This window comes from Urocitellus parryii, chromosome 5, assembly GCF_045843805.1.
Source record: "Urocitellus parryii isolate mUroPar1 chromosome 5, mUroPar1.hap1, whole genome shotgun sequence".
Classification (NCBI taxonomy): Eukaryota; Metazoa; Chordata; class Mammalia; order Rodentia; family Sciuridae; genus Urocitellus; species Urocitellus parryii.
The window spans coordinates 176,221,461-176,235,848 of NC_135535.1; the positions used below are offsets into that span (position 1 = coordinate 176,221,461).

Consider the following 14,388-nt stretch of genomic DNA (forward strand, 5'->3'; position numbering starts at 1 on the left):
GAAAAAAAAAGAATTGTAGTTCAACCAGAGTGGGCACCTTCTGTTTTTTTTTTTTAATTTTTTTTTTTAGTTGTTGATAGACCTTTATTTTATTTATTTTTATGTGGTGCTGAGAATCGAACCCAGTGCCTCACACATGCCAGGCAAGTGCGCTACCACTGAGCCACAGCCCCAGTCCACCTTCTCTGTTTTAAGCTCATGTGAGGCCCCACTTTCTCAAATAGTAGATGCTTAATTCTGGCTGATTAAAATGAATGTTGTACACAATGAGTTTATAGTCCTACTTATTATTCTGAGTGATGGGAGTTAAATTGAAGAGGCAGATGAAACCAAAGAGAAATTGTGATACAACAGCTTAATCAGATGTTGTCTGATAACATAAACATTGCCTAGCAGGGTGTCTGACACAAAGGTGCCAAATAAATATTAGTTGAATAAATGAACAATAAGTATTATCCCTAGCTTGGATCTTGGACAAATTACTTAAGCTTTCAGAGCTTAGTTTCCCCACCTGTAAAGAGAAGATTAAAACTTACTTTACAGTGCTGGCCCACAAATCCTATGAGATAATTGAAGCCAAGTACCCAGCATATAGCAGGTACTTAAGTTAGTTTCTTTCTCCATGTATATTCGCTTTATGGTTTACAAAGTTCTTGCAAGCTCTCTAAGATACGTGACCTCATTTTATTTCCACAGCCTACTATAGTGCTTCTCATTAGCCTCATTTTACAGATGAAAAACACTCAAGGATTGAGACACAGCCTCTTCAGGTAATGTTTTAAAGCAGAGGAGTGAAGCGACAAGTGCTTTTGAAGATTAATCTGTTAGTGACCTCTAAAATGGGCTCCATTGAAAAAAATGGAGAAATATTACTATATTTACTCACATAAAGTTTAACGTGATAAAGGGTTTGCACGAAGTGACAGAAGATCTGTTGTTGTTAAAAACCCAAAAGACTGATAAACTTAAAACGATCGAATTACAGATAAGCGAAGCATTTGAATCTGATTTATTAATGACTGTATCAACATTCAAAAAAAGATTAAAAAATCAAATTGGTAAAGTTGTGGGCAAGATCTTCCCTTTAACACCTATGCAGAATTTCTTTCAAATAATGGCACGTGATTGAGCTGTTTCAGTATTGCTGTAGATCTTACCTTAAAAAAAAAAAAAATCATTTATTAGAGGCTGGCCTCTGATTTATGGTTCTCCTGCCTCAGCCTTCTAAATCGCTGGGATTAAGGGCACACGTCACCAAGCCCGGGAGGCTGCAGATCTTTCTTGATTTCATCCCTCCTACAAGCACCGCCACGTGGGCCACAGTGCCATAAGCTCCTTCTGCGTTTGCCAGGTAGAAGTGAAAGACCCTAGCCCAGTTAGCCCAGTTACCTAAGGCCAAGATATGAAACCAAGATATCAGGCAGGCCATAAACAGGTTCAGGCGCCAGGCATGCTTTCCGCCAGGCATGCTTTCCGGACAACCGGTTGAAGAACAGCACCCGCATCCTGAGGCATGAATGAATAAACCGGAACAGATAAGCAGGAACAGAAAGAATAGAATGCAGACCTGTACCCCCTAGGTGGCCTATATGCTAGATTTAAACAAACCAATAAGAAACCTGTTGCTTCCCGCGCGCGCGAAACCTGTCCCAAACCCTATAAAAATCTCTGTATCCCCAAGCCCGGTGTGCCAGTTCACCAAAGCTCCGGCTGAGGTTCTACTGGGCACCCGCAGGCGCCTGTGTCCCAATAAACCCCCTCGTGCTTTTGCAGCCAGTGTTTCGTGTGATTCTCCTTGGACAGGGAAACGGGGGTCTTTCTTTAACGGGGTTGTCTTTCATTGGAGGTCCCACCGAGATACCCCTCCCCCACCCCGTCCGGATCCCTGCCCGAGGACCACCAGCATCACTGGGAGGTAAGCTGGCCAGCTCATGTCGTGTTTGTCGTGTTGTCTGGTGTCACTTCTATGTCTGTAATGTTGGTAACTCTTGGCTGATACTTTGTTTCTATGCGCTGCATCTGTACGATTACGCGTAGTCCTCTGTATTCTGGGCAGCTTGAGAAGGAGTTGACGAACTCAGACTTCTCCCCTGCCACCCCGGGAGACGTCCCAGGGATTTTTGTAGGCAAAGGTGGAGCTTCTGCTCCACCTAAGCCATCTGTATCTGTAGGCAACGGTGGGGCAGCACCGAAGCCATCTGTATTTGTAGGCAACGGTGGGGCAGCACCGAAGCCATCTGTATCTGTAGGCAACGGTGGGGCAGCACCGAAGCCATCTGTATTTGTAGGCAACGGTGGGGCAGCACCGAAGCCATTTGTATTTGTAGGCAACGGTGGGGCAGCACCGAAGCCATCTGTATTTGTAGGCAACGGTGGAGCTTCTGCTCTACCTAAGCCGTCTGTAGGCAACGGTGGGGCTTCTGCTCCACCTAAGCCATCTGTATCTGTAGGCAACGGTGGGGCAGCACCGAAGCCATCTGTATCTGTAGGCAACGGTGGGGCAGCACCGAAGCCATCTGTATCTGTAGGCAACGGTGGGGCAGCACCGAAGCCATCTGTATCTGTAGGCAACGGTGGGGCAGCACCGAAGCCATCTGATCTGGCAGCGCTCTTTCTATTCGGTCTGATTGTAGTGTTATTGTGATTGTTGTGTTATTGTTTCTGTCTCTGTGTTCTATCTCCTCATCTAAAACTAGCATGGGGCAATCAATCATGACCCCTTTGAGTCTCACCCTCGATCATTGGTGAGACGTCCAGAATCGGGCAGATAACCTTTCAGTAGAAGTCAAGAAGAAAAAAATGGGTAACGCTTTGTACTGCAGAATGGCCAACACTCAATGTGGGTTGGCCAAAGGAAGGTACATTTAACCTGATCTTATATTACAGGTGAAGTCCCAGGTTTTCATCCAAGGTCCTCAGGGACACTCTGACCCTTCATGGTTACCTGGGAAAATTTGGCCTCTGACCCCCCCTTTGGGTCGCCCCTTTCTCTCCTCCTAAGCCTACTCCACGATCTCCTTCCAAAGCCCCACCCCTACCCTATCAGCCCCAACCCGTACCGGCTCCTGATTCCATCCAGGTTTCCTCGGAGGAAGAAGAAGAACAAGTAGATCCAGCCACCAATAACCCTCCGGGTCCACCCCCCATGGTCGGGAGACGTCCCCAGCCCCTTTCTGGGTTCTGAGTGGATTGCCTGTAGTAAAGTATTTGGTGAAGTATTTGGTAGCTGACGGATCCGAGATCCGCCTGAGCTTTTAGTAGCAATCCACTACGCGCTGCGAATTCTGTGTTTTATGTTTTTGTTTCTGTTGTCCTGTCTGTCTCCACCCCTTCCCCCTTTAAGACCTAAGGCAAATTAAAAACTGACTTTACTAGAAGGTTAAGAGATATGCCTAGTGCCTAAGGTCAAACCAAACTATAGAAGCTAATCAATCCTGTAAGTGCAAGGGAAAACTGAGGAATTCCCAGCAGCTGCCAGAGCGTTTTTTGCTTTGGGGAAATTTCCTCATTTTTTTCTCTTCACTGTAAGGATTACCCCACCTAAATGCAGTAAAGTCAGTCACACTGAGACCCTATGTGAGAACATCTGGTCCACTCATGGGAAATCTAAGGTGCCACTGATAGGAGTCATAATTAAATGGAAGTTCAAAACCTGGAGAGATATTTTCTTGTCTGGTCTGTTTTAAAGGTTATTATAGATTGTTTCTTGGGGATAATCTAGGCTAAATGGGTGTCTAAAAGATGTTTCATCTGGTATCTAAATGAGTTTGAAGCATTGCATAATCTTGCAGTTAAAAGTTAGGGTTAAGTAATTGTTTAGTTTGTGATTTCAGATAATTCATGCCAGAGAACTTAAATACTTAGGATAGAAAATTAAAAGAACTCTACTTCCAAGTTGGCAAGTAACTCCCAGTCATTCAGTTTTATTTTTTATCAATCTTTGAACTGGGTAGCCTAAGGAGATTTTACTAGGTATACAGTGCATTGATTTGGGCAAGGATAAGTAGATTATGATTTGGTATCTGTTTCTCTCAGTGTATAAGATTTAGGAAAAAGTGTTGAATTAAAACGTTGGTCTGGCTCATTGAAATGACATTTATTAGCAACAGTCTTGGGAATTTTCAAAGCTTAATTTTAGATATACATGGTAGTGTGGATTTTTTTCCAGGTGATTTAATGTAACTTAATACTACTTTAGGAACTTCAGAACAAAGAAAGTAGCTTAATGATCCTGAAGGAACTTCTTCTGATGGTGGCTTTTATATTATCAAGAAAGATCCTATTTTCAGTTTTGTGTGAGCAAATTTTTCTAGTGTAGGAAGATAAATTGTGACTTATGGTTAAAATGCCTTAGGCATAAAGTTTCTGCTCAAGAATTCTGGCTTTCCCAGTCCCTTCCAGACCTCAGCCAGGGCTTTAAGCTGATATGCAAACAGAAGCAGCTTGGAGCTCAGGCCCAAGGGAAAAAAAAAAAAAAAAAAAGAGTAAAAGTGTCTTTTTACCTGAACTCAAACTAGACCAAACCAAGAAGTAAATTGTATGGCATTTACTAATTACTGGCCGGTTAATTTTTTTAGGACTTTTGCTTTTTTAGATTCTGTAATTTTTTTTCTTTGAGCTCATGATTTTGTTCCTACAGACAAGTTAATGTTTTTCTGATAAGTTCTATTTTTGATCAACTGGAGTTTTTTTTAACATTGCAATGAGATTTCACCTGAGGAAGCTGCAAGGCCTCCACCACTGTGTTATGTGTTACACTTGTGTTACGTGTTGTATGTCTGTATGTCTGTATATGTGTATGTCCATATATCCTGCAGTGATATAACAATTGACAGATGAGGAGCGCTCATATAAATTAAAAAAATGGATCCAAATATCTTTGATTCACGTGATTCAAATGGTTCAATTTAAATTGGGTAAACAGATGAAAGTAAAGATGTCTTTAAAATTAAGCTTATAAGTTTTCCTAGGTGTTCAAAAAGGCCCTAATAAAATGTTGATGTCTATGAAATAATCTGCTAATCTGCTTAGATTCAAAGGTTTACAGGTATTGTTTCAAAATGTGAACAGAAGGAGGTTAACAGATAAAAAAAGAGAAACTAGAAGGTTCTAGGTATGGATTTAATAAGAGGGAAAGTGTGTTTCTGGATAAGAGTCTATATGATTAAGTAATTAAGAGGGTTTAAGTAAGTGATAAAGAAGGTCTGTGTAAGTTTTTGAGCAAGCAATCTTAAAGAAATTAAACAGCTGGTTAAACAAGTGCTGTTGTTTTAGAGAATTGTGCTATGTTGTTTCTTTAAAAGCTAAACTTGGTTAATATAAAAACATCAATGTAATTGGTGCCATTAATGTGTTCATATCTTCCAGGTATACAAGTCTATAAGGTAGAAGCTTTAAAAAGAGCATTATATCAAGCTGGTATTCTAAAAGTGTATGGTAATTTAGGCTTAAAAGAAAAACATGTTGGAAATTTATTTATATCATTTGTGTTCTATAACTGTACTTATTATCAATAAGTTATGTAAAGTTCCATGTTACTTTTTACACTGAGATACAATTTAAATGTATTTTTAAGTCAATAAGAGCCTGATCTGGGTAAAGGTTTTATTGTAAAACACAAAAGTACTTTGCTATTTTCTACAAAAGGTTAAAAGTTTTCAGCCTTTCTTTAATTCATGTTTTAGATGTGATATTATATTGTGTCAGCTAATATTCATATAAATTTGAGCAACAATTTATGTAGTTGTCTAAAAAGCAAAGATCAGCCTCAGAACTATAGTATTTAAGACTTATGATGAGCCCCGCCTTACTTGAGATAAGGCTCTATGTCCCATCTCATGTGAAAGTGACTATGGAAGAAGTAGGCCAGATTTCAGTGCATTTAAGGTTGTGTCCAAAAGTTGGTTTTTGTCACGATTGCCAGGACCTCAAACAGGGGATTATAATGTATAACTCTGCCAGAATTCAAGGTAGCTATTACATAAACTAAATATGTTTTTATCCTAGTTAGTTTTGTTTTGTAGTTTGCTTTTAGATGGTCTAAAGATTGCCTGTTAATGTTTTAAAGAGGTACTGCTTTAAGAACTCACAACCTGGGTTAACTTAAGATAAGGAGTTATCACCTACAGGATAGAGAGATAGGTACTAAAGCCCAGTACTTAGTATAAGGCTGTTGAAGTTTATTTGCTAGATGTTTAAGATTAAGTTTTAAAATTAAAGTTAAATTAAAGGGCCAAGAAAACCAATATTTGGCTCTTGCCCTCTGAGTCAGTCTGAATCAGGGATAGGGGACTTCTCCAAAGGGCTTTGCAACTCTAGGCCACATAACCTCCTGATCAGGGAGATTAATGAGACCAGTGGAGGACAGAAAGCCAATCAGTGCATTTGCTGTGGAGAGGAGGGTCCTCAGAAAAGGGAGACATCCCTGATGCTTCTGAGGGAAGCCACGTGGTCAAGCAAGGCCTGGACCCATCCTAGCGCAAATGGCACTAGCAGAACTGAGAAGCTGCTGTGAAGTTCCCGAGGACTCCCAGGAGAGACTCAGCTGACTATTAACAATAGATGGAAACAAAGTCAGTTTGACTTGCTTCATCTTAAACACTTAGCAAAGACAGTCAAAGCCAAAGCACAGCTGTTCCTGGACATCTTAAATAATAATAATAGTTAAATGTAACTTCCATAAATAAGTAGACTGGAGGCTGCAAAAGAGACTCTTAGGTAGGAATGCCTGATAACTATCAAAAGGGACTGCTAGAGTAGTTTTAGTCTAAGGCCTTTATTTCTAACCAACGCAGGTAGGCTTAATGTTTGCAGAATTAAAGATTTCTCTATTAGACACAGGTCATACTAGTAAAAGGATTTTGCAAGATCAGATGATATCAAATTATTAAACTATATCTTAAGGGAAGGACAACTGTAACCCTAAAAGTTAAATGTTGTATTTACATCCCTGATAATTCTGGCAATGTGACAAATATCCTTAAAGATTTACATGCTCAGATAGAAGCCATGTCCTCAGCAACTTTATCATGGAAACAATATCTTAGCTTCTGGTTCTTGGTACTGCCTGATAGAAAACATTGTTGATCTTTGTCTTGGCCATTATACTCATTGGCATATTTCTGTGCTGTGGCATTTCTTGCTGCATCAATCTGGTTCCAGTACTAATGAATTCTTGTTTCTCTTATAGACCACCTATCACTCGAATGGCCCTCCAGCCTATTACTTCTCAATTGGACTGTTAGCATGGACCACTCGATAGACCCGATATTTTTAAGGGGGACTCCAAACTGCTTGCCCCACACCGTCCCTTTTCAGCCTGAAGAAGCCAGAGAGATCATCTTCATCCCCCTTCCTCACAGCAGTAAGGAGTTCCCAAATTAGAGGGGGGGAATGAAGCCAGATTTAAAGTTAGGTAGTCAGTGTAGTTAGATAAATTGGGGTCTAATATCGAGTGAAATCTAAAATGGAGGCCATGCTGGGAATGACTCAGGGAAAACACAGGACAATGGATATAAGATTCTATCCATGATAAAGAAAAAGGGGGGAATGAAAGACCCTAGCCCAGTTAGCCCAGTTACCTAAGGCCAAGATATGAAACCAAGATATCAGGCAGGCCATAAACAGGTTCAGGCGCCAGGCATGCTTTCCGCCAGGCATGCTTTCCGGACAACCGGTTGAAGAACAGCACCCGCATCCTGAGGCATGAATGAATAAACCGGAACAGATAAGCAGGAACAGAAAGAATAGAATGCAGACCTGTACCCCCTAGGTGGCCTATATGCTAGATTTAAACAAACCAATAAGAAACCTGTTGCTTCCCGCGCGCGCGAAACCTGTCCCAAACCCTATAAAAATCTCTGTATCCCCAAGCCCGGTGTGCCAGTTCACCAAAGCTCCGGCTGAGGTTCTACTGGGCACCCGCAGGCGCCTGTGTCCCAATAAACCCCCTCGTGCTTTTGCAGCCAGTGTTTCGTGTGATTCTCCTTGGACAGGGAAACGGGGGTCTTTCTTTAACGGGGTTGTCTTTCAGAAGGAGGATCAGGACGGAATGCAACTGTAAACCAAAATTTTTAACTTCCTGAACTTTGGCTAAATTGTCCATTTTCCTTCTCTGGAAAATCGGGGGCCCAGTATTTCACGTCTCTGCTTAATTTTGAGACCAGAGGTCCGCTCCAGATCTGCACGCAGAGCTTTGTTTTCAAGCGCCAGGGCCAGGCGCCGGCCTCTCCAGCTCCTTTCACTCCTCCGCGGAGCGCAGCCCCTCGCGGTGAGCTGATGTCATTTCCGGCGCGCTGACGCTCAGCCCGGCGTGCCGACGCCTGCGTCAGCAAAGAGCGGGGCTGGGGGCACCGGGTTTGAAGTCTTGCGGGTCGGAGGACTGCCGCCTCCGCCGCTGTCTCAGATCCCAGCTCCCGGTTGCGGCGGGGACGACCTCCGGTAGGTGGCGGAGCAGATGCCCGAGGGCCCGCTCCGGGACGCCTCGCACCGCACCGGCCGCTCCCCTCGGCTCCGCGGCCTGGGCCTGCGCCGCTCTGCTCTCTGGAAACTAGCGCCTCAGCGGCGCGGCCAGTAGCTCGCGGGGCGCTCCGAACCGCCAGCGCTCGGCCATGGCGGTCTCCAGGTGGGTCTCGCCCCTGACGTGCGAACGGAAAGAGGGGTCAGGCGAGGCACCGGCTGCTCTTGGCTCCGGAGCTCCTGGAGAGGAGCGGTTCTCATTGTCACTGGACTCCAGCACCTTCTTCCCTAGACTTCGGAGTTCGCCCCTCGGTCTGCGGGGGCTTGGGCTCGGGTTACTCCTAGTAAATCGGTTCAAGAATGTCTTTTTCTTGTTAAGTAGACCCTCCAGCACGTTAGAGCTGCTTTTTTTTTTTTTTTCTTTTCCTCGCTGTGTTTCTCTTCTCTGGTTTCTCTTCCCTCTTTCGGTTCTAGGAGGGTAAGTCTTAGCATTCTAAGTCTGATCCCTAACCTCCATTTCATGGCAAAACTTGGTAGGAACCGTCAAAGGAGGGGAGATTTGGGTTTCCTATTAACAAAGAGACCGTCTGATTATGCTAATTTTAAAAACATTTACAGAGTTAGCCATATGTTCTTTCCTGAGGCATTTTTTCCCCTACATTAAAGTATAAAAATCATTTTGTTCAGCAGTAGACGTTCTGTAGTCAGCGTTGTAATCTTATTATTGTATTAGCCCCATCCCAAATTTTAAATTATTGTAAAACAATGCCCAATGACTGAAAAGTTAAGAAAACTAAAGAAGAACAAGACATTTGTTTAGCTATAAGAGGAAAGTTTTCTTCGCCTAAATGACAAATGTTTGAAAAACTTTGTTTTTATTATTTGTTAAATTTTTTTCTTAATGGTACTGGGGATTTAATTCAAGGTCACTTTATTTTGAGATAAGGTCTGCTCAGTTGCTGAGGCTGTCCCTTCAATTTGACATCCTCCTGCCTCTGTTTCCCAAGTCACTGGATTACAGGTGTGGGCCACCATGCCTGCTTTTTGGAGAGATTTGATTTTGGTGATCCTCATGGGAATATGGTCTCTTGGTGCTAGCAGTCAGAAAGAGTCATCAAGATCTTTAGAGTTGGCAAGGGAACTTTTAATGAGACTTGGGTTCTTTTACTACACAGGCTGAAAGAAAAAATGATGAAAATAGATAGTTTTCATTCATTTTTTATAATTAATTGAACACATTACTAGCTAAAATGTTAACTGTTATTCAAGGGTAAGAATAACCCCTGCGCCTCCCAGACTCCCTAGATAACTGATGAAATAGTGTGTGGGAGAAGCCTATGGGAGTTGGGTGAAGGGGGTTGCTAGGTACTGGTAGTATGGAGTATCTAATTTTTATTTCATAGATTAATTAATCCATTCAATGTGAGGAATTTTTTTTTCTCTTTTTTTTTTTTTTTTTTTTGGTACTAGATATTGAATCCAGGGGCACTTTACCACTGAACTACATCCCCAGTCCTTTTTAGTTTTTGTTTTGTGGCAGGGTTTTGCTAAATTATTGGTTGGCCTCAAATTTTCGATTCTCTTCCCTCAGCCTCCAGAGTTGCTGGGATTAATGTGAGGAAATTCTTGTTTTGTGATGTATAAAACTGCTCTAACAGAATACAAGTAATTTTTTTTTTTTGCAAATACAAAAAGGAATTTCTTCTAATATGCTGCTCCAATATAAATACATAAATATATACATTATAAGCACATTGATTCATTAACTTAATATGACTTATTAGGTGTTACAGTGTTTAAGGAATGAATACTTCCTTACTTAGAGTAGACTGTATATTTTCTACAATACTGGATGTAGCCTTTTAGAGACAAAATGATAGTACTTTATCAGAGTCTTATCTGCTTTAGTCACACTAATCTATTTAAGTTTAGGTCACCTAGTATTTCTGAATGAATGAGTGGGTTTTGAAGGCTTCTGCCTTCTGTTCTGACTATTGGATTTCAGAGTAGTTTTTTTTTTTGGTATCCTTTTTCTTATTCACTTTGTCAATTCTTTTTTTAAAAAGTGTCAGGTTTTTCATGAAGAACTACTTCTCTGCTTGCTTTAATAATATAAGTTCAAGCGAAGTATTTTTGAGACACTGTGTTTTGGTGGTATTTTAAAATGTGGATTCTCTTTGAATGGCAAACCTTGGTTTCAAGCTGGCCTTCTTCATGCACTAAGCATTATTTCTGTGCTAAACAAGCTTCCTTTCTTTCCTGTTGATGTATGCTTGTGGAAATATGGACTACTTTAATACTATTTTATGTGAAATAAAGTGGAAGATAGTTCAAGAGATAAAAATCACATGCCAGAATCAAATCTAAAATATTTTTGTTTTATTTATATCAATGTGTGTAACTGAAGATAAACTGCAATATTTTTAGGGCCTTGAAGATATTTCTAACAGAAAGGAAATAGTAAATTGGTACTGTCATTTCCTCAATTGCCAGGTCAAGAAATCTGGGGATAATCTTTGGCTTTTCTGTCCTTCCCTCTATCAACATCCAGCCAGTTACCTATTCCAGTTTTCCTTTCTAATCTCTCATCATCTCTACTCCAAAACACTTGAAAACATAAGTAGCTTCTCTCCACTACCTACCTCTTATGCTATTTCACAATGGTTCATTCTTCACTTCAGCCATATTATTTGCTAATATGCAGATTTTAACATGGTCATTTTTCTGCTTAAAACTAGTTAGTTTTCTGTTGCCTTAGGACAAAGTCCAAATTCCCAAATATTTTTCCTCAGCTCAAGCCTGGCTAATTCCAACTGTAGTTTTTTTGATCTAAGCCTATATCACTTTGTTCAGAAAGCCTCTGCAGGTTTTACTTCACCTTTGCTATTTGCAACAATGTATACTCTTGTCCATTGTATTATTTAATCATACATTGTAATTGTTTCATTTTTCTCTCCCTTTCTGAATTAACATAAATTCAGTGAGAGAAAGGAATGTGTCTTTGATCTTTCTGTCTCCAGCTTCTAGGATATGATGCTCAGTACATTTATTTTTTCTTTTGTTTTCCTTGTCCCCTCCCTGCACTTTCTGCTGGGGATTGAACCCAGGAGTACTCTACCACTGAGCTACATCCTCACCCCCACTTTTTTTTTGAGACAGGGTCTCCCTAAATTGCCCAGTTGGCCTCTAACTTGAGATTTTTCTGCTGCTTCTTCCTGAATAGCTGGGAGTGTAGGTGTGTGCCTCCACACCTGGCTCCTCTTTTCTTTATTGGGAAGGAGTCTCCTTATATTGCCTGGGTTGCTTAAACTCTTGAGCTCAAGGGATTCTCCTGACTCAGCCTCATGCAACCAGGATTGTAGGCTGGCAGGCACATGGTACCAGGCTTAATATTTTTAAAATATTGATTAGTTGATTAATTAATTTGTGGTGCTTAGCATTGAACCCAAGGATTCCCAAGTGCTATGTAAGTGCTTGACAGCTGAGCCACACTCCCAGCCCTGAATATATTAAAAGCAAACAAAAAAACTAGTGACTTTGTTGCTTGCTTTAAAACCTTTTATAATTTTACCATAACTTATGCATAGTAGAATATTTCCTGTGTTTTTCAGTGTTTCTATGTTTAACTAGTTTTCCTCAGAAAGAAAAATATGCACTATAGCTTTGAAATTGGCCAGGATTATAATTTTTTTAAAAATCATCAGAATAATTTTTTGAAGTTTAAATACAGTTAAGTTCTAAATGCAGTTAAAGTCTATGTGATAACATAGACTTTTGTAATGTACAAACCTGTATTTTGTATGATCAAAAAGTTTAGATCCTACTTATAGTGCTATCAAGGCTTGGTTTTATTGTACTTTGAATTGTTAAGAATGTGTCAAATTATGAAATGTATGGACAATGCTTAATCTGGGTGAGATATATCTTGCAAAAATAACTTTGTGACTCTCTAAAGTTGCAAATACAATCCTAACATTGGAAGTTTTCTATAAATTTTACTACAATATCACTGGAGGATATATAACTCCTTTAGATCCTTAAAAAAAGAGATGGCATACTCTGGGGTGTGGTGGTGCATGCCTATAATCCCAGCTACTCAAGAGGAAGACTGAGTCAAGAGGATTGCAAATTAAAGGCCAGCTTTGACATTTTAGGGAAACCCTGTCTTAAAATAAAATTTAAAGAATGGTAGGTGTGGGGGGTGGGGGTGGGGGTAGAGCATTTGCCTGCCTGGGTTTAATCTCCAGTACCACCACCAAAAGAGAGGGAGGAAGAGGTAGATATGAGATTACATTTAAGTATGGACAACAACATTGCCTTTAAAATGTAAATATTGTTAAGTCATTTAATCTCATGCTCTTAACTATATAACTGTGTTCACAAAACCAAGTTTGGGGAAAAAATTAGTATATGGTCTAGGCTTTCATTGTTGCTCACAGATGATTTAAGTTTGTCTCTCTTTTTTTCTTTTTAATATTTATTTTGTAGTTATAGGTGGACACAGTATCTTCATTTTATTTTTATGTGGTGCTGAGGATCGAACCCAGTCTTCAAGCATGGTAGGCGAGTGCTATACCTCTGAGCCACAACCCCAACCCTAAGTCTTATCTCTTAAATCTTTTAATACCTTTGTTTTGTTTTGTGAGGCTTTCTCCCAATATTTTTTTAGTTGGCATTAAACAACCAACAATAAAGGCAGCCCTAGAGGGATTTATTCATTGGTGTTCAATTTATAACTAGGATTCCAAAGCTTAATGTAGATTTTTTTTCCAAAAAAATTGCTTTTTATATCTTTGCCAACTTATGCTACAATTGATCGAGTTGACTGTTGTACAACAGTTTTCTTTCTTCTTCTTTTTTTTTTTTTTTTTGGTTTTGGGGATTGAGCCCAGAGCCTGTGCTTGTGAGACAAGCACTCTACCATCTGAGCTATACTCTCAGCCCCTGTACAACAGTTTTGAGCCATTAGTTTTTCCTTGATCATATAGAGATTCAAAAAAATAAAATAGATCTTTTTCAATGATCATGATTTAAAGGCCATGTCTTTATTCATTTATTTATTTATTTATTTTAATTTTGGTGGTGAGGGTACTGGGCATTGAACCCAGAGACACTTAACCATTGAGCCACAAGCCTTGCCATTTTTTATATTTTATTTAGACATAGGGTCTCAATAAGTTACTGAGGCTGATCCTCTTGCCTCAGCCTCCTGAGCTGCTGGGATTACAAGCATGCACCAGCACAGCCAGCTTGATTTGACTCTTTTACAGCAATATCTTAGGTATGTGACATGTATCTGTGCAAATGAAAATGATGCAGTTCAGAAAGGATTCAGGGGGCAAAAAAACGAAACAAAAAGCATGCTGGAGGTCACACCCTCTTACTGAAGAAACAAGTTGCTACATATGAACAGAATTTTGCTTTAGTTTTGTCAATTCTCACTTTGCACTGCTGATATTTCAGAGAAACATTGTTTCAATAGGCCAATTCTGCAAAGAAGAAAAAGTTTCTTGATGTGGAGGCAGTTCAGTGAACCCTTCCTAATGACAGGGAAAATGGTAATATAGAACAAAACCCGGGGCTGGGACTGTATCTCTTTGGCAGATCACTTGCCTAGCATGTGTGAGGTACTGGGTTTGATCCTCAGCACCACATAAAAAGATAAATAAAGGCATGATGTCCATCTACAACTTAAAAAAAAAAAAAAAGAACAAAACCCGTTCATTTCCTATAGGAGACCACACAGGTGTGCTAGTCTTACTTATCCCTTACTGCTAATTTCAGTCCATTATGAGATTGGCAGGAGGTAGTATTGTAAGTTATAATGTATTAAACATCTTATTGTAAAAAAATTAGAGACAGGAAAAAGTACCGGAGCTTTTCCATTTTATCTTCTATGGTTAATTCCTTTCTGTTTCTTCATACAAAGTA

At 40.2% G+C, this 14,388-nt stretch overlaps 1 protein-coding gene across 1 annotated transcript in view; it reads left to right on the forward strand.

Annotated features, from left to right (window-relative positions):
- Positions 1 to 8,321: 8,321 nt before the first annotated feature.
- The window catches only part of Btaf1 (B-TFIID TATA-box binding protein associated factor 1), a 92,597-nt gene continuing 86,530 nt past the window's right edge, over positions 8,322 to 14,388 (forward strand). The window contains exon 1 of the mRNA XM_026397385.2: positions 8,322 to 8,623. Coding sequence (XP_026253170.2) covers positions 8,610 to 8,623 — 14 coding nt within the window. The 5' untranslated portion in view covers positions 8,322 to 8,609. The remainder of the gene's footprint in view (positions 8,624 to 14,388) is intronic.